Source organism: Melanerpes formicivorus, unplaced genomic scaffold (genome assembly GCF_026170545.1).
Source record: "Melanerpes formicivorus ecotype bairdi unplaced genomic scaffold, bMelFor1.0.p_v2 SCAF_224, whole genome shotgun sequence".
Classification (NCBI taxonomy): Eukaryota; Metazoa; Chordata; class Aves; order Piciformes; family Picidae; genus Melanerpes; species Melanerpes formicivorus.
Window position 1 is genome coordinate 24,243 of NW_027142576.1, and position 18,916 is coordinate 43,158.

The 18,916-nt window shown below is 55.4% G+C and overlaps 1 protein-coding gene across 2 annotated transcripts in view; it reads right to left on the reverse strand.

Annotated features, from left to right (window-relative positions):
• Positions 1-16,200, reverse strand: part of LOC137458108 (zinc finger protein 721-like) — a 28,835-nt gene extending 12,635 nt beyond the window's left edge. The window contains exons 1-2 of one of the 2 annotated variants that reach the window (XM_068169783.1): positions 16,103-16,200; positions 6,563-10,826 (exon numbers count right to left, since the gene is read on the reverse strand). In XM_068169783.1, the coding sequence (XP_068025884.1) occupies positions 6,972-10,259 (3,288 nt within the window). In that variant the 5' untranslated portion in view covers positions 10,260-10,826; positions 16,103-16,200 and the 3' untranslated portion in view covers positions 6,563-6,971. Of the gene's footprint in view, positions 1-6,562; positions 12,149-16,102 lie in introns of those variants that run through there. The other variant, XM_068169784.1, reaches the window with a different exon arrangement.
• Positions 16,201-18,916: the final 2,716 nt, after the last annotated feature.

Genomic DNA, 18,916 nt, shown 5'->3' on the forward strand with positions numbered 1-18,916 from the left:
CGAGGGGCTGTGTGGGGCACGGGGGAGGTGTGTAGGGGGAGTGGGTGGCGTCTGTGCTGTTGTGGGAGGGGTGTGCGCGGCTGTGGGGCCATCGGTGGGGCTGGGGAGGGCCGGGTGTGTTTGGGGGTTCCTTGTGCTGCTGTGCTGCTGAATCCCCCTGCTAGGGGCAGCTGCAGGCCCCCTTTGGCTGCTGCTGTGTTGCAGGCGGAGCCAGTGGTGGGCTGCAGGGGGCTGGCCCTGTGTCCCTCTGCTCCCTGCTGCCCTAGCAGCAGAGCTGAGCTGCAGCGGCGCTGTGGGGGCTGCTGTGGCCAGGAGAGGTGGTGGGCAGCGTGGGGGCTGGCTCGCAGCAGAGGCTCCCGTGGGGGGGTGTGGGGGAGCCCTGGGGGCTTGGAGCCTTTGTGCCGGCAGCTGCCGCGCGGCTGCTGTGCTCCAGGGCAGCGCCTTGCTTCCCTGCAGGAGCTGCTGCAGCAGCTGGCAGAATTGCAGCAGCTGCTGGCCTGGCTCCTCCTGCCCCATAGCCCCTGCCTCCTCACCTCTGTGCCTGCACACAAGTTGTACACAGTTAGTGCACACTCAGCTGCTCCATCCTCATTCTGGTTCCTGCTCGTTTACATTCAGCTGCTCTTGTCCACACCTGGCAGTGTCTTCTGGCAGTAGGCTTGGGAGGCTCTTCCTCGTGGTTGCATTCTTCCTTTCCACCTCTGCTCTACTGGTTGTTGTTTTCCTGTTCCTCTGCTCTCACCTGCAGGAAGGAGCTGGGCTGCCCCTGGCCTGTTTCCTGTTATGTGTACATGGTCTTAGATAAACATTGCCTGCCCCTCAGCATTGCATCGTCCCCTCTTTCAGTTCACAATTGAGAAGCACATCTGGATCCAAGCCCTGTACCTGAGATCTCTTGGTTTCCATAAATTCCTTTAGTTCCTGGTACTGTGGCTCCCCTCCCTGGGTTCAGTTCCTGTCGTGCTGCTTCCCTCCCTTGGTTCAGTTCCTGTCGTGCTGCTTCCCTCCCTTGGTTCAGTTCCTGTCGTGCTGCTTCCCTCCCTTGGTTCAGTTCCTGTGGTGCTGCTTCCCTCCCTTGGTTCAGTGCCTGTCGTGCTGCTTCCCTCCCTTGGTTCAGCTGCTGTGGTGCTGCTTCCCTCCCTTGTTTCAGCTGCTGTGGTGCTGCTTCCCTCCCTTGGTTCAGTTCCTGTTGGGCTGCTTCCCTCCCTTGGTTCAGTTCCTGTTGGGCTGCTTCCCTCCCTTGGTTCAGTTCCTGTTGGGCTGCTTCCCTCCCTTGGTTCAGTTCCTGTTGTGCTGTTTCCCTCCCTTGGTTCATCTGCTGTGGTGCTGCTTCCCTCCCTTGGTTCAGCTGCCCAAGGAGGTGCTGCTTCCCTCCCTTGGTTCAGCTGCCCAAGGAGGTGCTGCTTCCCTTCCTTGGTTCAGCTGCCCAAGGAGGTGCTGATTCCCTCCCTTGATTCTTTTCCTGTCCTGATCAGTGCACCAGAATGCCATTGAATTATCAGGAATCTGAGCATATAACTATTCTGGGAGTCACTGGTGGATCTCAAGAGTTAGCTAAGGTAGAAGATGATACAAGTTTAACCGATAAACAGTGGCAGAAGCCTCCTGTGGTGACCAGACCTGACACACCTTGTATTTTGGGAATTGATTTTCTGAGAGAAGGGCATTTCAAAGACCCTAATGGTTACTAATGGGCTTTGGGAGTAGCTTCTGTAGAAATTGATGGACAAAACCTGAAGCTATCTGCTAGACCTGAGCTTTCTGATGAATCTGCAGTTGTGGGACAACACAAGATAACAGACATTAAATTGCCGGTTGCTTCTCAGACTGTGCATCACAGAGAATACAGAACCAACCGTGACTCTTTGTTGCCCATTCAGAATCTGATTCATCAGTTGGAGAGTCAGAAAGTCGTCAGCAAAACTCATTCACCTTTCAACAGTCCAGTGTGGCCTGTGTGGAAGCAGAATGGAGACTGGCGTCTGATGGTAGACTACCGAGCCCTGAATGAAGTGACACCACCTATGAGTGCAGCAGTACCAGACATGATGGAGCTACAGTATGAGCTGGAATCCAAAGAGGCCAAGTGGTGTGCTACCAGAGACATTGCTAATGCATTTTTCTCTATTCCCATAGCAGAGGAATGCAGGCCTCAGTTTGCTTTCACCTGGAGAGGAATCCAGTACACCTTCAACAGATTGCCAGTGGGCTGGATCCACAGCTCCAGCATCTGTCATGCAGTGATCCACGATGCTCTGGAGAAAGGCGGTGCTCCAGAACACATCCAGTTCATCGATGATATCATCGTCTGGGGTAAAACTGCTGAGGAAGTCTTCGAGAAAGGTAACAAAATCATTGACATTCTTCTGAATGCAGGTTTTGCCATCAAGTGAGACAAGGTGAAAGGACCTACCACAGAGATTCAGTTTCTGGGAGTGAAGTGGCAGGATGGACGCCGACACATTCCAGTGGATGTGGTAAATAGAGTCCCTACCATGGCAAATCCCTCAAACAAGCAAGAGACCCTACGGTTCTTGGGGATAGTGGGATTTTGGAGACTGCACATTCCTGGATACAGTCAGATTGGGAAACCTCTGTATGATGTGACTTGAAAGAGAAACCATTTCCACTGGGGACCTGAACAACAAGCAGCCTTTGACCAGATAAAGCAAGAGGTGATTCAGGCAATGGGTCTGGGACCTGTCCGAGATGGTCCAGACATTAGGAACATTTTGTACATGGCTGCAAGTGACAATGGTCCAACCTGGTGCTTGTGGCAAAGAGCTCCAGGTGAGACACGTGGACGACCTCTTGGTTTCTGGAGTCGAGGTTACAGAGGTTCAGAGGCTAATTATACTCCAACAGAGAAAGAGATACTAGCTGCCTATGAAGCAGTAAAAGCATCTTCTGAAGTGATTGGAACTGAATCACAACTTCTCTTAGCTCCCAGACTACCAGTTTTGAATTGGATGTTCAAAGGCAAAGGCTCCACACCACATCATGCCACAGACTCAACATGGTCTAAGTGGATGACTCTGATAACACAGAGAGCTCGAATGGGAAATCTCGAAAGACCTGGTCTAGTGGAGGTGATCTCAAGTTGGCCTGAAGGTATCAACTGTGCTAAACCTCCAGAGGAGAAAGTAACTCATGCTGAGGAAGCTCCTCCTTACAATGACCTTTCTGATGATGAAAAGAAATATGCTTTGTTCACAGACGGTTCCTGTCGTCTTGTTGGAAACAAGCGAAGGTGGAAGTCTGCAGTGTGGAGTCCAACACGCCGAGTTGCAGAGGCGAAAGATGGAGAAGGAGAATCCAGTCAGTTCGCAGAGGTAAAAGCTGTCCAGCTAGCTCTCGACATGGCTGAACGTGAGAGATGGCCAAAGCTTTATCTCTGCACTGACTCATGGATGGTAGCCAATGCTCTATGGGGTTGGCTAAAGAACTGGAAGAAGAGTGGTTGGCAGAGAAAAGGAAAACCCATTTGGGCAGCCAACCTGTGGCAGGACATTGCTGATCGAATCGAGAGAATTCCAGTGAAAGTGAGACACATCGATGCTCACATTCCTAAGAGCAAAGCTACTGAGGAACAGCAACACAACCATCAGGCAGATCTAGCTGCAAGAGTTTCTCAAGTAGACATGGACTCTGTTCTTGATCTCGACTGGAAACACCGAGGTGAGATATTCTTAGCTCGGTGGGCTCATGATTCGTCAGGACATCAAGGCAGAGATGCAACCTACCAATGGGCTCGTGACAGATCCATAGACATTTCCATGGATGCTATCACACAAGTCATCCATGAATGTGACATTTGTGCTGCTATTAAGCAGGCAAAGCAAATGAAGCCCTTGTGGTATGGTGACAGATGGTCCAAGTATAAGTATGGTGAAGCTTGGCAGATTGACTACATCACTCTACCACGTTCTCGTTCTGGTAAGCAATACGTGCTTACTATGGTAGAGGCAAACAATGGATGGTTGGAATCTTATACAGTTCCACATGCAACTGCACGCAACACCATTCTTGGTCTGGAGAGACAAATCCTGTGGAGACACGGAACTCCAGAGAGGATTGAGTCAGACAATGGAAATAATTTCAAAATCAATCTTGTAAAGAACTGGGCCATAGAGCATGGCATGAGTGGATATTCCATATCCCTACTATGCACCAGTTGCAGGGAAAATTGAATGCTACAATGGTTTGTTGAAGACCACTCTTAAAGCCATGGGGGGTGGATCTTTGAAAAACTGGGAAAAACATTTAGCCCAAGCAACCTGGCTGGTAAATAGTAGAGGTTCAGTGAATCGAGCTGGACCTGCACACTCAGATCTGCTACAAAAAGTAGAAGGTGATAGAGTTCGTGTTGTTAGAGAAAAGAATCTGTTAGGTAAAACTGTTTGGGTATTTTCTCCCTCAGGAGAGGCTAAACCTGTCCGAGGGGTGGTTTCAGCTGAAGGTCCGGGTCACACTTATTGGGTAACACAAGAGAATGGTGAAATTCAGTGCATTCCACAAAGAAATTTAACTTTAGCTGAGAGAGTTTAATTTCAGAGTGTTGTACAGATACATCGTGCCCAAAGGAAGAATCCATGAGGAATCTACGGCACACGAACCCTGAGAAACCTGAGAGCAGCCCTGAGTCAGCTGAGAGTCCCTGATTCCTTTCTTCACTTCATCTGCGAGGAGACAGACTGTTTTCTGGTTTCTTGTTTCCTAATTTTCTTGGACTTCTGAATCATCTACATCTGAGGATAGCCGGAATGGGCTACGAACTTTACTTATGAATTGCAGATATTGTTTTAAATTAGATGGACAGTGCTAACAGCCAGTGAAATTGTTTAAAAGGGGTGGATTGTGACAGTTTTAGGCTGTGCCTTTAAGAGAAAGGACAGCTACAGACGTCTGTAGATGAAATGTTTAGATGAAAAAAGGAAAACAAAGATAATTCTAAACAAATTTCATTGGCAGATCTGTAGCCTGTAACTTTTAAGAACTTACAGTCTGTGTTCAGTCTTCCGAGTTGGGTCTGGTTGCCTCTCCCCTCTCTCTCTCATTTCTCTTCTAAACATCTCAGCAGAGCATGGAGCTAGATGATACTGATGCAGGTGCCTTGCACCTCCCACTCTGAGTATAAGGTTCTGGTGCCTTCTGGGAAACTGTTGCAAGCTTTTGGAGCTCAACCTGTGGGGCAGGTTACATGAAAAAGGCTTCCTGCTTGGGGGAGAAGTCTTGCTGCCACGGTTAACAGGGCACGGCAAAATGCCTTCTCTGTGAGGCAGGAGTGTGACTAGCTCTGAGGCTCACAAGGTTCAGCCACGATGGCTGCTGGTCTGGATGAAGCGATGTCCCCACTCAGGGGCTGTAGCAGCCCAGGACAGGTGGTCTACATGGGCTACATCGATTCCCTCATTAGGCGACAGGTCACGTGATGGCTGGCTCTGTCCTTGGGACATGGGGTATGGTTTGTGGGGCTGTCACACAGTGTGGCATCGTCCATAGCTAGGCAATAGCTATGTGCCAGGCAAGTGGCAGCAGTCGGCAGCAAAGCGCTCGGGAACGCTGGTTCTAGCCCTGAGCAAAGCAGGCCTTTGGCAACACAGTGCATGGGGCAAACACGAGCATGAATATGGGACGTGGGCACAGGCACTTGCTTACCAAAACAACCCCTACTGAACATTTGCTACAATGAATACTGGTTCATTGAACAACTTTGTAAACAGAGTAATTAACCAATGGTGTGGTGTTTTACAAAACACAGTATAAGCATGCGTTGTGAACGAGGCAAGCACGAGTAAATCGTGTGAACTTTGTTTACCACAGAGCTGGCAAACGTGCCCAGGCAGGTTGTTTATCTGGACTCACGGTTACCATGTCCTGTTGTTAATTTGGCACCAAAATCCCCTCACTCCAGAAGGGAGGGCGAAGAGGAGGTTTGAGCAGACATGTAATGACAATACTGGGGACATAATTTTGGACATAAGCATCATTCACCACACCAGTTCAGGACAGGACTTGACATTCCCTGCTGCTATCCGCTGAGGATCCATAGGTGATAAAACACAACCACATCCCTTTCCTACACTTACAAATCTCCTGGCCTTTCATAGGCCAAAGCTCTCTCTGGGATACACCAGAAAATTATCCAACCTCTTTTGGATTTTCCTGGAACATAATCCTTATCTTAAAGCACTATTACTAACACAAAGACCAAAAGCATTCTGCAGTATACTTGTTCTAAATTTTTATGCTAACACCCAGAACCTATGTTCAAATCAAGCCATTGAATTAACCTCTGAAGAAAAGCAAGAATGAGTTTATGTTACACAGAGCTCTTCTGAAATGTCTACACACAGAAAAAGTGCCAAATCATTCAAATGAGAAGAGAACCATTGATCTCTGAACTTCCAAACAACTTTGAAGGAAGATGTCTCCAAACTTCTTTTATTACAATTCCTCCACCCCGATATAATTATTAATTACCATATTGTATGCTAATTAATGACCAATTACCCTATTCTATCATAATTACTGCCTGCTTATAACATTTGATTAGAATTACTTATTGCTTAAAATATTTTATTATAATTAAGTAACAAATGCCCCCAGCATTTGGGCTTGTCTGAAACAAAAGCAAACAGTACAGGAGTTTGGGAACTTTGGTTGCTTATTGACTCAACTGGGCAATGGACAGGCTTTTGTTCAGCCCAGGGAGACCCAAAGCATTAGGGAAGAGACAGACAAACCCTGGCAAAGCTCAGCCCAGCTCCAGTAGCAGTTCTGGCAGTGCCAACTCATCACTGTAATTATCCTCATCACCACTAAATGGTGTTTAGAAGGGCAGGAGGTTTTGGTTCCTGCTGGAGCCTCCAGACTTGGAGAAATTCAGTCAAGAAAAGGGAGATTTTGGTTCAGTCTGTTGTAAAGGCCCTCTCAGGGGTCACGACTGCCCCAACAGAATGAGTGTGGCACTATTTGCGCCTGTCCTCCAGTGTGGGCCTGTCACTGGCATGAGTACGGCAGTGCTTGGTAAGATGAGACTTCTGGGTGAACCTCTTGCCACAGTCACAGCAGGTGAAGGGCTTCTCACCAGTGTGGGTGCGGCGGTGCACAGCCAGGTTGGAGCTTGTGTGGAAACTCTTGCCACAGTCGGCACAGCCATATGGCTTCTCACCACTGTGGATGAGTTGGTGCTTGATGAGTCTGGATCTCTGGGTGAAGCTCTTGCCACACTCTGCACAAGGGAACAGTTTCTCTCCGGTGTGGATACGGCGATGGATGATGAGGGTAGAGCTGTTTTTGAAGTTCTTGCCGCAGTCATCACAAGTGAAGGCTTTCTTGCTGGTGCAGGCACGACGGTGCCTTGTGAGGGAGGACCTGGCAGCAAATCTCTTCTCGAAGTCCCCACGCACAAAGCGTTTCTCTCCAGTATGAGTCTGGCGGTGCTTGTTCAGGGAGGAGCAGAAGCTAAAACTCTTGCCACAGTCAGCACAGGAGAAGGGCTTCTCTCCAGTATGGACACGGCGGTGAATGTTCAGGTTGGAGCTGTGGTTGAAGGTCTTGCCACAGATGGCACAGCTGTACGGTTTCTCTCCAGTGTGGATGAGGCGGTGACTGATGAGAGCAGAGCTGAAGCTGAAGCTCTTGCCACAGTCAGCACAGGGGAACAACTTCTCTCCAGTGTGGATACGGCGATGGATGGCGAGGGTGGAGCTGCTTTTGTAGCTCTTGCCGCAGTCGTCACAGCTGTAGGGCTTCTCACTACTGTGGATGAGTTGGTGACGGATGAGAGTGGAGCTGAAGATGAACCTCTTGCCACACTCTGCACAGGTGAAGAGCTTCTCACCAGTGTGGATGCGGCGGTGAATATTCAGGTTGGAGCTGCGATTGAAACTCTTGCCGCAGTCAGCACAGCTGTATGGTTTCTCACTGCTATGGATGAGTTTGTGCCGGATAAATGTGGAGCTTGTGGTGAAGCTCTTGCCGCACTCTGCACAGGGGAACAGCTTCTCTCCAGTATGGATACGGCGATGAATGTTCAGGTTGGAGCTGCGGTTGAAGGTCTTGCCACAGTCGGCGCAGCTGTATGGCTTCTCACCGCTGTGGATGAGGCGGTGACGGATGAGAGTGGAGGTGAAGCTGAAGCTCTTGCCGCAATCAGCACAGGGGAACAACTTCTCTCCTGTGTGGATACGACGGTGGATGGCGAGGGTGGAGCTGCGTTTGTAGCTCTTGCCACAGTCGGCACAGCTGTATGGCTTCTCACTGCTGTGGATGAGTTGATGCTGTATGAATGTGGAGCGCTGGGTAAAGCTCTTTCCGCACTCTGCACAGGGAAACAACTTCTCTCTGGTGTGGACATGGTGGTCCTCAGTGAAGCTAGAACTGTATTTGAAGCTCTTGCCACAGGCATCAGAAGTGAAGAGCTTCTCACCAGTGTGCACACGAAGATGCATCCTGAGAGACGACTTGGCTGCAAATCTCTTATTGCAGTCACCACACACAAAGGGCTTCTCTCCACTGTGGGTGCGGCGGTGCAGTGACAGGTTGGAGCTTGTGTGGAAGTTCTTGCCACAGTCGGCACAGCTGTACGGCTTCTCACCACTGTGGATGAGTTGATGTTGGATGAATTGAGAGCTTGTGGTGAAACTCTTGCTACACTCTGCACAAGGGAACAGTTTCTCTTCGGTGTGGATACGGCGGTGGATGGCAAGGGTGGACTTGTTTTTAAAGCTCTTGCCACAGTCGTTACAAGTGAAGGGCTTCTCGCTGGTGTGCACACGAAGGTGCTTCCTGAGAGAGGACTTGTCAACAAATCTCTTATTGCAATCACCACACACAAAGGGCTTCTCACCAGTGTGGATACGGCGGTGGATGGTGAGGGTGGAGCTGCTTTTGTAGCTGTTTCCACAGTCGGCGCAGCTGTATGGCTTCTCACCAGTGTGGATGAGGCGATGACGGATGAGAGCGGAGCTGAAGCTGAAGCTCTTTCCACAGTCAGTACATGGGAAAAACTTCTCTCCAGTGTGGATACGGCGGTGGATGTCGAGGGTGGAGCTGCTTTTGTAGCTCTTGCCACAGTCAGCACAGCTGTACGGCTTCTCACTGCTGTGGATGAGTTGGTGACGGATGAATGTGGAGCGCTGGTTGAAGCTCTTGCTACAGTCAGTGCAGCTGTACGGCTTCTCACCAGTGTGGATGAAGCGATGACGGATGAGAGCAGACCTGAAGCAGAAGCTCTGGCCACAATCAGCACAGGGGAACAACATCTCTCCAGTGTGGATACGGCGGTGGATGGCAAGGGTGGAGCTGCTTTTATAGCTCTTGCCACAGTCAGCACAGCTGTACGGCTTCTCACTGCTGTGGATGAGTTGGTGCCGGGTGAATGTGGAGTGCTGGGTAAAACTCTTACCACACTCTGAACAGGGGAACAACTTCTCTCTGGTGTGGACATTGGCACCCTTGGTGAAGCTAGAGCTGCATTTGAAACTCCTGCCACAGGCATCAGAAGTGAAGAGCTTCTCACCAGTGTGCACACGAAGATGCATCCTCAGAGATGACTTGGCTGCAAATCGCTTATTGCAGTCACCACACACAAAGGGCTTCTCTCCACTGTGGGTGCGGTGGTGCCGGGCAAGATGAGCTCTCTGGGTGAAACTCTTGCCGCAGTCGGCACAGCCGTATGGCTTCTCACCACTGTGGATGAGTTGGTGCTGGATGAATTGGGAGCTTGTGGTGAAGCTCTTGCCGCACTCTGCACAGGGGAACAGATTCTCTCCGGTGTGGATACGGCGGTGGATGGTGAGGGTGGAGCTGGTTTTGAAGCTCTTGCCACAATCACCACAGATGAGGGGCCAGGTGCCAGGGTGGGGGCAGCAGTGCTGCACTGGCTCTGAGCCAGATGGGAAGCTCTGCCCACACTCTGGGCACTGATTCAGCTGCTTGGGTGGCACTGATGGGGCTGCAGGTGTTTTCTCCTCATATACTTTCTCCTCCTCCTCTTTGTCATCCTGGTCATTTTCATTTTCATGCCCATCATCATCATCATTGTCATTGCCCTCATAGGCATCATCCTCGATCTTGTTCTCTTCCTCCTCTTCCTTGAGGATGCGATATGGCTGCTCCATTTTGATCTCTGGGTTGTTCTTCTCCTCCCAGCTCTTGTCTGGGTCTTTCTCTGAGACTATGCTGGTTGGGGAAGAGGTCACTTCCCTAGGGAAGATGGAAGCACCTGACTGCAGGAGCTCAAACCCTGACATCCTGCCCTGCTCAGAACAGCCCTCAACAGTCAACACCTCCCAGCACCCAATATTTGGCTATGGCAAGCAATAGACAGGAACACTGAAGGCCCAACCCCAGCCATGGTGGGGGAGTCAGACCTCTACTACCTGTACTGAGACCCTGGCTTCCCGGGCTGGGAGTGATGAGACACCCCAGGACTTACACAGCAGTCTCATCCTCCCTGTTCCCAAGCCTGCTAGCACTGGCAGAGTGGTTTCTGGCCCAGGCTGTGCCTTTCAATCTCTCCTGCTTCAGACAACAGAGGCAGCAGTGCTGACTCTCACAACAGACCCTGCTCAGCCTGGTGGGGCTCCAGACTCCCACCACAGCTGACATCAGTCAGAGCTCCCAGTGAGTGAGATGTGGTAGGTAGAAAGCTCTGGAGGAGGTTGGGAGGTGCCACAGGAGTCAGTCGGGGGCTGGGGTCCCTCTGTTGTCCCAGTCTGAGTTGTTTTACCTGCTGGGCTGTCCCAAGGAGCAGATCTGCAAACTCTGCTGTTGCCCAGCCCAGAGGTGCAGATGTGATGGACAGAAGGACACTGACCCTGTAAGAGAGAAGCAAAGGGCTCAGAGAAGAAGATTGACCTCCAAGGGATGGCTCAGCACTGCCCGTGGCCGGAGCTGGGCCTTGCTGAGGGCACAGATGGACTGGACTTCAGGCCAGACTCAGCTCCTTGCCCAGCACACAGAAATCTGCAGGGCGGCACCACAAGAGAGCTGCCTCCAGCCAGCCACTCCCAGGCCTCTGCTGCAGCTGTGTCTTACAGCAGCTCTTGCTTTGGACTCAGCTCTCCTTCCTGGCCCTGACCACAGACCCCACTCCAGCCCACTCTGTATTTGGTTCTGCCCTGCAGGCACCTCCTGCCACCAGGACCCTGTCCAGGGCCACCTCTGTGCTGACCACTCCTCAACAGAAGGTCAGTGAAGCCCTGAGGACACAAAGAAAGGGATGTTCATGATTCCTGCAGCTGCAGGAAAGGGGAAAGGACTTGGTCAGCTTCTTGCAAAATCTGCTCAGCCCTCACTGTGATGCAGGAGGAGTCTCCTTTTATCTCCTGAAATGCTGCCTGATTCTGGTATTTCCTGCACACATTCACCACGTGGGCCCTTGATCCTGCCCCTTTCTGTGGGGGACAAGGCCTTGTGGCACATTAAAGGCCAATCCCCACAAGGCCTAATTCCTGCCTGACCATTCCCAGCCCATCCATGTCCCCGGTGGCTTTGCCATCCCATGGCCCTGTGTCCCACAGCTCCACTGCCACTGCAGCTGGAAGGGTGGAGTGGAAAATGTTGTGGCTGAGGAAGCATCTAAAGAAGTGGACTGAAAGCAGGAGAATGGAAGGTCCCTGAGACTAAAGGCTGGAATGAGCTGGAGGACTGAAAGAACATCAAGCCCGGGGGAAGGGTTACAGAACAGGGGTGGGTAGGGACCCTGCAGCCACCTCATGCAGGAATTGTTGAAATGGGACAAGAGAGAGAGACCTCAGGTGACTCCTGACATGGGGTATGGGGCGGGGTGTCTGGGTAAGATCCCCAAGTGCCTGCTTGCGCTGTGCTGGATGTCAGGAGACTGTCCTGATCCAGGCAGGATTTGGGGTGTTTCAGCTTCCAGGATCAGCTGCTGCCAGTACCATTGTAGGGAGGAGTCAGGCAGAGCCTCGCAGCAGCTGAACTAATCCCTCCCTCACACCTGCTGACTTCAAACTCTATCTGTCCATCTGCCCCACCAAGGGACACAAAAATGATCGGGGGGTTGTGAGGAACAAGTTCTGCACCAGGAGGCTGCTGGAACACTGCAACAAGTTGCCCAGGGAGGTGGTTGTGGGCCCACCCCTGGAGATCTTCAAGGTGAGGCTGGACAGGGCTCTGGGCAACCTTGTGGCAATGCCAGCGACGAGCAGTGTGAGCAATCTGGCAGTGCAGGCCTAGAGCCTGACATGATGGCAGGCCATGCTCAGCATAAATGCCGAGTCAGCTAGCAGTGGAGCGAAACAGTGCTGTGCCTGCAGCATGTAACTAAAACAAGACACTGGTAGCTATAAACATGGATAGTTATCTTGGGACAACAAGACATGCACCTGCATCAACAACCTCATTGTGTCATTAGTAGTTGGACCAATAATCCGTAATAGCGCAATGTGTGGTCACTCATATGGAACCAATGGAGCTGTGCCAACGAGGCATTCCGAGCTTATATAAGCTGTAGCAGTTGCCTTGCTACGCACTTCTTCTGCCTTTCCTGTCTCCTGTTTCTTCTACACTTTACAGTGCTATACTTGCACTACAGGCCTACTCCATAGGCCTGCACCTCAGGCCTGCACCATAGGCCTGCAACACTGGAACGATAAAGGAACAATACTCGATCACATTGGTCAGCCGTATTGATTCCCAATCTCCGTCGTCTACACAACCTGATCTAGTGGATGATGTCCCTGATGAGTGCAGGGGGGCTTGGAGTGGATGAACTTTGGAGATCACTTCCAACCCAAACCAGTGTGATTCTAGGAGGAGGAGGAGCTGCCCCAGCCCCCTGGCAAGCTGAGCCTTCAAACTGCAGTATAGGGGAATCACCACTGCCCTTGGGAGTTACAAAATGAAGACAGAACAAAATGCTCTCTTCTAACAAATCATAGTTGATATCAGAGACAAAAGTCACCTGTACCAGAACACCTTTGGGACATACAAACTGTGGATTAGACTCAACCATCACAGCTCTAATATTAACTTACAGAAACCCCATGTTGGTTAGTGTGGGTTTTAAACCTGTGAAAATATGCTGTCCTTCCTAGACTGACTTGAGGGCACCCTCAGCCAGTTTACCACAGAAATAAGGGAGGGGCTTTGGCTCCATGCCCCAGGCTTCTGCGACGCCCTGGCCCCACGGCTTCTGACCTTGCTTCCTGCCAGCAGAGCTGACGAAAGCTCTGCACAGCTCTCAGCCTGCAGGCAGAGAGCAAAAGCTCCTCCTGCCCTGAGCCTTTCTGTGTTCAGGGAACCCTGAGAGGAATTGGAAATGAGTCAGGAAACCATTAGGGAGTATTTATGCCAAAAGAGATTGGAGGGCACACAGGGGTTTGATGCAGCCAGCAGAGGGGGTCGGGGCCGGGGCCAGGCCCTGCAGGGCACCAATGGCTGCGGTTGCTAACAGAGCAGCAGCCGGGGGGCCTGCAGCTGCCCCTAGCAGGGGGATTCAGCAGCACAAGCAACCTCGAAACACACCCACCCCTCCTGTGCCCCACCAATGGCCCCAGAACCATACAGACCCCTCCCACAACAGCGCAGACACCACCCACAGACCCTACGCACCTCCCCTGTGCCCCACAGCCACCCCTAGAGCCACCCAGACCCCCCCCAAACTGTCCAGACCACCTCCAACAACAGAGACCCCCTCCCCAGCTACCCACAGCCCAACAGAGGTTGCCAGAATCACACAGAGCCATCCAGACCTGCACAGAGCCCCTCTCAGAAGCCCAGGACTCCCCACTCCAAACCTCATGCCCCCTCCCCACACAACAGCCACACAGAGGCTCCCCCAGCACCACCAACTCCTACTGCTACAGGCATTGGATCACATAGGTAAGTCTATGGACAAGACTAGGCATTAGGAGGAGGAGAGGTACCAGGTATATGTATCAGAGTCAGTGTGAGGAGCCAAGTGTGTACTGCAGAACAGAGCAGCAAAGTCATTTTGAACCTGACCTTGCAGCTCTGGTAAACTCTTCCAAGCATTTCAGAACAGGCAGCAGTAGGCCAGAGGAAGCAGCTCATCATCAGGATGATAAAGGAGCTCCTTAGCAAGCACCACATAAAGGAAAGAATCTGTTCAAGGCTAGGGCCTATGACACCTGCCAAGAAGGCAACTGAAGGCCAAGCAGCCAAAGCAGTTCAGAGGTACAAGGTGAAGAGCACAGCTATGAGGAAGACAACTTGCTTCGTCCCAGCACCCCTACTCCCCACCACCAGATGGCTTCCCGCAGGCACAGAAGGAAGGAACGCTGGGGAGGGACAATGCAAATGGCTTCTGAGAACTAATTGTCCTAACCAACATTGAGTGGGATGGGAATGACCCTGTGTGGTTGGTTGGACACTACACAAACCCCTCAGTGGCACTGCGCGGTGTGCAGGCTCGGGGCAGCAATGCCTGAGCTCCCAGGGACCCCCATCCCCCCCTCAGGATCCCCCCTCAGCCAGACACACTCCCTCACCCCCCGGCAGCCGGCACCAAGGGGACACAGAGCAGGAGGAGAGCTCGGGGCAGCCCCTGGGGCTTGGCTCAGGAGCTGCTGGGGTACAGCAGTGCTCCATGAGGCTATGGGATGGGGGCTGGGATAGGGGAGGGGAAGGTTGTGGGGCTGGGGAGGGGCAGTCTGGGGGGGCTCTGCTGGGGGCTGTGGGGTTGGGATCCCTTGGGGCTGGGGGTTGCAGTCAGGATCCTTTGGGGCTCAGGGGGGAAACCCTGTGGCAGGGGCTGGGGGGGTCTGGAGCATTTGGGGCCTCCCCCAACTCCCTGTGGCCCCCCCAGGCAGCCCACGCTGGAGCCTGCCACAAGCAGGAGGAGCCAGGGCCCAGCCCAAAATGCCCCCAGGGAAAGCACACCAGCAGCCTGAGAGCTCCAAATCCTCCCTGGGACCCTCAGTTACCCTCCTGCACCCCAAAACTATCCCCAAGGAACCCAGGATGTCCCCAGAGGAGTCCCCAGGTGGAGCTGAGGGAAGAACAGGAGGCTACTAAAACGCTGCTGCCCCATCTCTCTTCCTCACCCCTAGACAGGAAGGGCTCAAAACAGTGCTGCTATGGCCCTGCTGCTCAGAACCCCTCCAGACCCCCCCGGCCTGGGCTGGGGTCCTTTCCCACCAGCTGCAGCTTGGAGACCATTTTCAGTGCCTCTGGGACACTTTTGGGGTGCCAGGGGTGCGCCTGAGGGTCCCAGGCAGCATTTTGGGGTCCTAGGCTGGTTCTGGTTCCCGGGAGGGCAGCTCAGGCTCCTGGCTTCTCACTTTGCTGTGCTGGGGGAACATTCTGAGCTGCAGGGGGCATTCTGGGCTGTGCCTTTGCTCCTCCTGCTTGGGGCAGGGGCCAGCCTGGGCTGCCCAGGGGGGCACAGGGGGTGCGGGGAGGCTGTTCGGGGCTTCAGGGCCGGAACTCCCCCCACACTCTCCCGCTCCCCGCAGCTGGCCGTGCTGGGGCAGCAGGGAAAGCAGCAAAGTCTCCTGGAGCCTGCCCGGGGCCTGCTTGCTGCCCTCCATGCAGCGCCCCCGGGGGGGGGCCTGGCCGCGCCCTGCCGCCTGCTGCCCGAGGCCTGGCCGGAGGCGCCCAGCGCGGCCTGCGGCCACACAGCCTCAGCAGCGCCGCAGGAGGCTGCGGCAGCCAGGGGCAGCCGGGCCCCACCGACCCCCACCCGGCCCCAGGGGATCCTGAGCCCGGCCACAGCTTTCCCCCGAGCGTCCCAAAGCATCCAGGCTGCAGCCCTCAGCCCCAGGGGATCGCAACCCCGAGCCCAGGCTGCCTGCCTCCGCCCCAGGGCTGCCCCCCGCCCCGGGCAGACAAAGGCGACGCAGAGCAGGAGGCCGAGGGACGGCTCGCAGCTCAGGAAGCTGCCGACCGCCGGCCCCGGCAGGCTCCCGGGGCCCGGGCCAGCAGAGGCCGCAGCGGCCGACGCTCCCCCCCGGCCCCCACAAGGCTCCAAGGCCTCAGCTCCCGCCGCGGCCCCGGGGCTCAACCATCTCGCAGCGCGCTCCGGGGCCCGCCCAGCCCCTGCCCCTGCCCCGCGCCGCTCCGCTCCCGCCGCCCTCAGCGCTCCCCGGCCCCTGCCGCAGCTCACCAGCCGGCAGCTGCCGCTCGCCCGCCAGCACCTCCGGCGCTTCTCCCGCGCTGCGGCACCGCTGCCGCTCCCCACGGGGCAGCACCAATGGCGGCCGCGGCCGGCAGCGGCAGCTCCTCGCTGTGCCTCGGCAGCGCCCAGGGGGAGGAGCTGCCGCGCTCCCGGCGCCTCCGATTGGCTGTTGCGCCCAGCTGTGGGCGGAACTTCCTGACACGCGGCCGCCGCATGCGGAACGGCCGGCCCGGGGGCTCCAGCGCAGCGCTCTCTGCTCGCCCAGGCCCCAGGAGCCTGCCCGGGCCGGCGCTCGGCAGCTTCCTCTGCTCCCAGCTCGGCTTCGGCCTCCTGCTCTGCGTCCCCGTTGTCTCGGCTGCCAGCTGGGGTGGGGTGAGGGGAGGTGAGGGAGTCTCTGGGGCTGAGCTGCGGATCCTGGGGGTGCAGTGGGGATTGCCTGGGGCTGGCTCGGGGCTCCTTGAGTTGGGATCGAGATCCCCTGGAGCTGAGGAGGGGATCCCGAGGTGGGGATCGGAATGGCCGGGGGCTGAGGGCTGTGTCGCGGCGTGGGGATCAGGGAGCGGGGTGTGCGGGCTCGGGCTGGTGAAGGGTTTGTGGGGTAGGGGTCGGTGGGGCTCGGGGGAGCCTCTGTGGGGTTCCAGGGGGAATCATCGGTGGGGGTTGGCCTGGGGGCTCCTGGGGACATGCGAGGGGCTGTGTGGGGCACGGGGGAGGTGTGTAGGGGGAGTGGGTGGCGTCTGTGCTGTTGTGGGAGGGGTGTACGCGGCTGTGGGGCCATCTGTGGGGCTGGGGAGGGCTGGGTGTGTTTGGGGGTTCCTTGTGCTGCTGTGCTGCTGAATCCCCCTGCTAGGGGCAGCTGCAGGCCCCCTTTGGCTGCTGCTGTGTTGCAGGCGGAGCCAGTGGTGGGCTGCAGGGGGCTGGCCCTGTGTCCCTCTGCTCCCTGCTGCCCTGGCAGCAGAGCTGAGCTGCAGCGGCGCTGTGGGGGCTGCTGTGGCCAGGAGAGGTGGTGGGCAGCGTGGGGGCTGGCTCGCAGCAGAGGCTCCCGTGGGGGGGTGTGGGGGAGCCCTGGGGGCTTGGAGCCTTTGTGCCGGCAGCTGCTGGCCTCGGCCTTAGCCTGTGAGCAGGGCTGGAGGTGCCCCCTGGGCACAGCCCCGTGTGGGGCAGGCTGGAGGTGCAGCAGTGCTGGGGGGAGGGGCAGGCTGCAGGCTGCTGTGCTCTGGCACAGCCTTTGCCCCATCTGGGCGCTGCCCCAGCCAGGATTGGTCCCTTTTGCTGTCCTGGCAGAGGAGAGGGCCCCAGTGGCAGCCTGCAGCAGAGCAGAGAGGGTTCAGGGGGTGCTGGGTGGGCTCTGGCAGCACCAGGCCTGGCTCCTCCTGCCCCACAGCCCCTGCCAGAGCTGTGCCCATGCACAGAAGGGCTCTGCTCAGGTGCCCTCCCCTGTGCAGGTGAAGTCCTTTGCGAGGGCTTGGCTGTGCCAGTCCTTGTGCCAGGGCTTCCTCGGCCTGCCCTCAGGCAAAGGGCTGGGCACAGCTCTTTGCAGGTCTCTGTGTGCCCAGCTGGGGTCTGGCTTTGTCCCTGCCCTCGGGAAGCCCAAGCCCTGTGCCTAGCTTGCCCTGAGCACCGCAGTGCCCTTTTCGTTCCTTGGGGATAGTCTTGGGGTGCAGGAGGGTAACTGAGGGTCCCAGGGAGGCATTTGGAGCTCTCAGGCTGCTGCTGTGCCTTCCCTGGGGGCATTTTGGGCTGGGCCCTGGCTCCTCCTGCTTGTGGCAGGATCCAGCGTGGGCTGCCTGGGGGAGCACAGGGAGTTGGGGGAGGCTGTCCGGGGGGCTCAGGGCTTTATCCCCCCCCAGCCTGCCAGTGCCTGCAGCTGGCTGTGCTGGGCCAGCAGCCAGGGGTGCTCCTGCCTCAGCCCTTGGGCTGGCAGCACTGTACCTGCCCCTGGTGCTGGGCCTTCTGCAGAGCTGAGCAGGGAGGTTAAGGAGGTGTCAGCCTCACCCCAAACCCACAGCCCCCCCTGAGCTCCCAGCCCCCCCAGCCTGACTTTGCTGGCTGCCAGCTTCTGCTTCTCTTCCTTGGCCTTGAGCCTTTGTTGTCCTGGCTGGAGGGGGAGGATGCACCCCCAGCCCCTCCTGCAGCTGCTGCTGGGTGGGGGCACAGCTGGGGACACATCAAGGGCCTGTGGTGCCCGGGTGGCTCCTGCCCCACCCAGAGTGCCAGGGTCAGCCAGGCCCCATGCAAGCCCCAAATGCTCCAGACCCCCCCAGCCCCTGCCACAGGATTTCCCCCCTGAGCCCCAAAGGATCCTGACTGCAACCCCCAGCCCTCAGCAGACCCCCCAGGCTCGAGCAGGGCAGGGCAGTGTCTGGGCAACCCCCGGGGCATGCTGAGAGCCTTTCCCTGCTGGGCCCCAGGGCTACTTGGGGTACTGCCAGGAGGTGGAGTTCGCCAGGGTAGTGCCAGCTTGGCTCTGGCTGCAGGGCAGGGCCAGGGCTTGGACAAAGAACTCCTTAAAATCTCTTCCCAGTGAGCTTTTGAGAGCTTTCAAGAGATCTTGAGGACTTTTGCAAAGTCTTTAACAGGCTTTGCGGAATGTGAAAAGGTTTTGATGATTTTTCAGGGATCTTGGAAGAGCTTTGGGAACCCTAAGTGATGAAAGACTCTGCAGTAACATCAGGGAAGAGATCTGAATGCATCTTGGGGTGGTTGGAGGAAGTTGTAAGAGTTGTGAATGGTTTTGATGAGTTTGTTGAAGGCTGGGAGAGTTTTAAAGAGGTGCTGATGATTTGTAAGGCTGTTTGAATG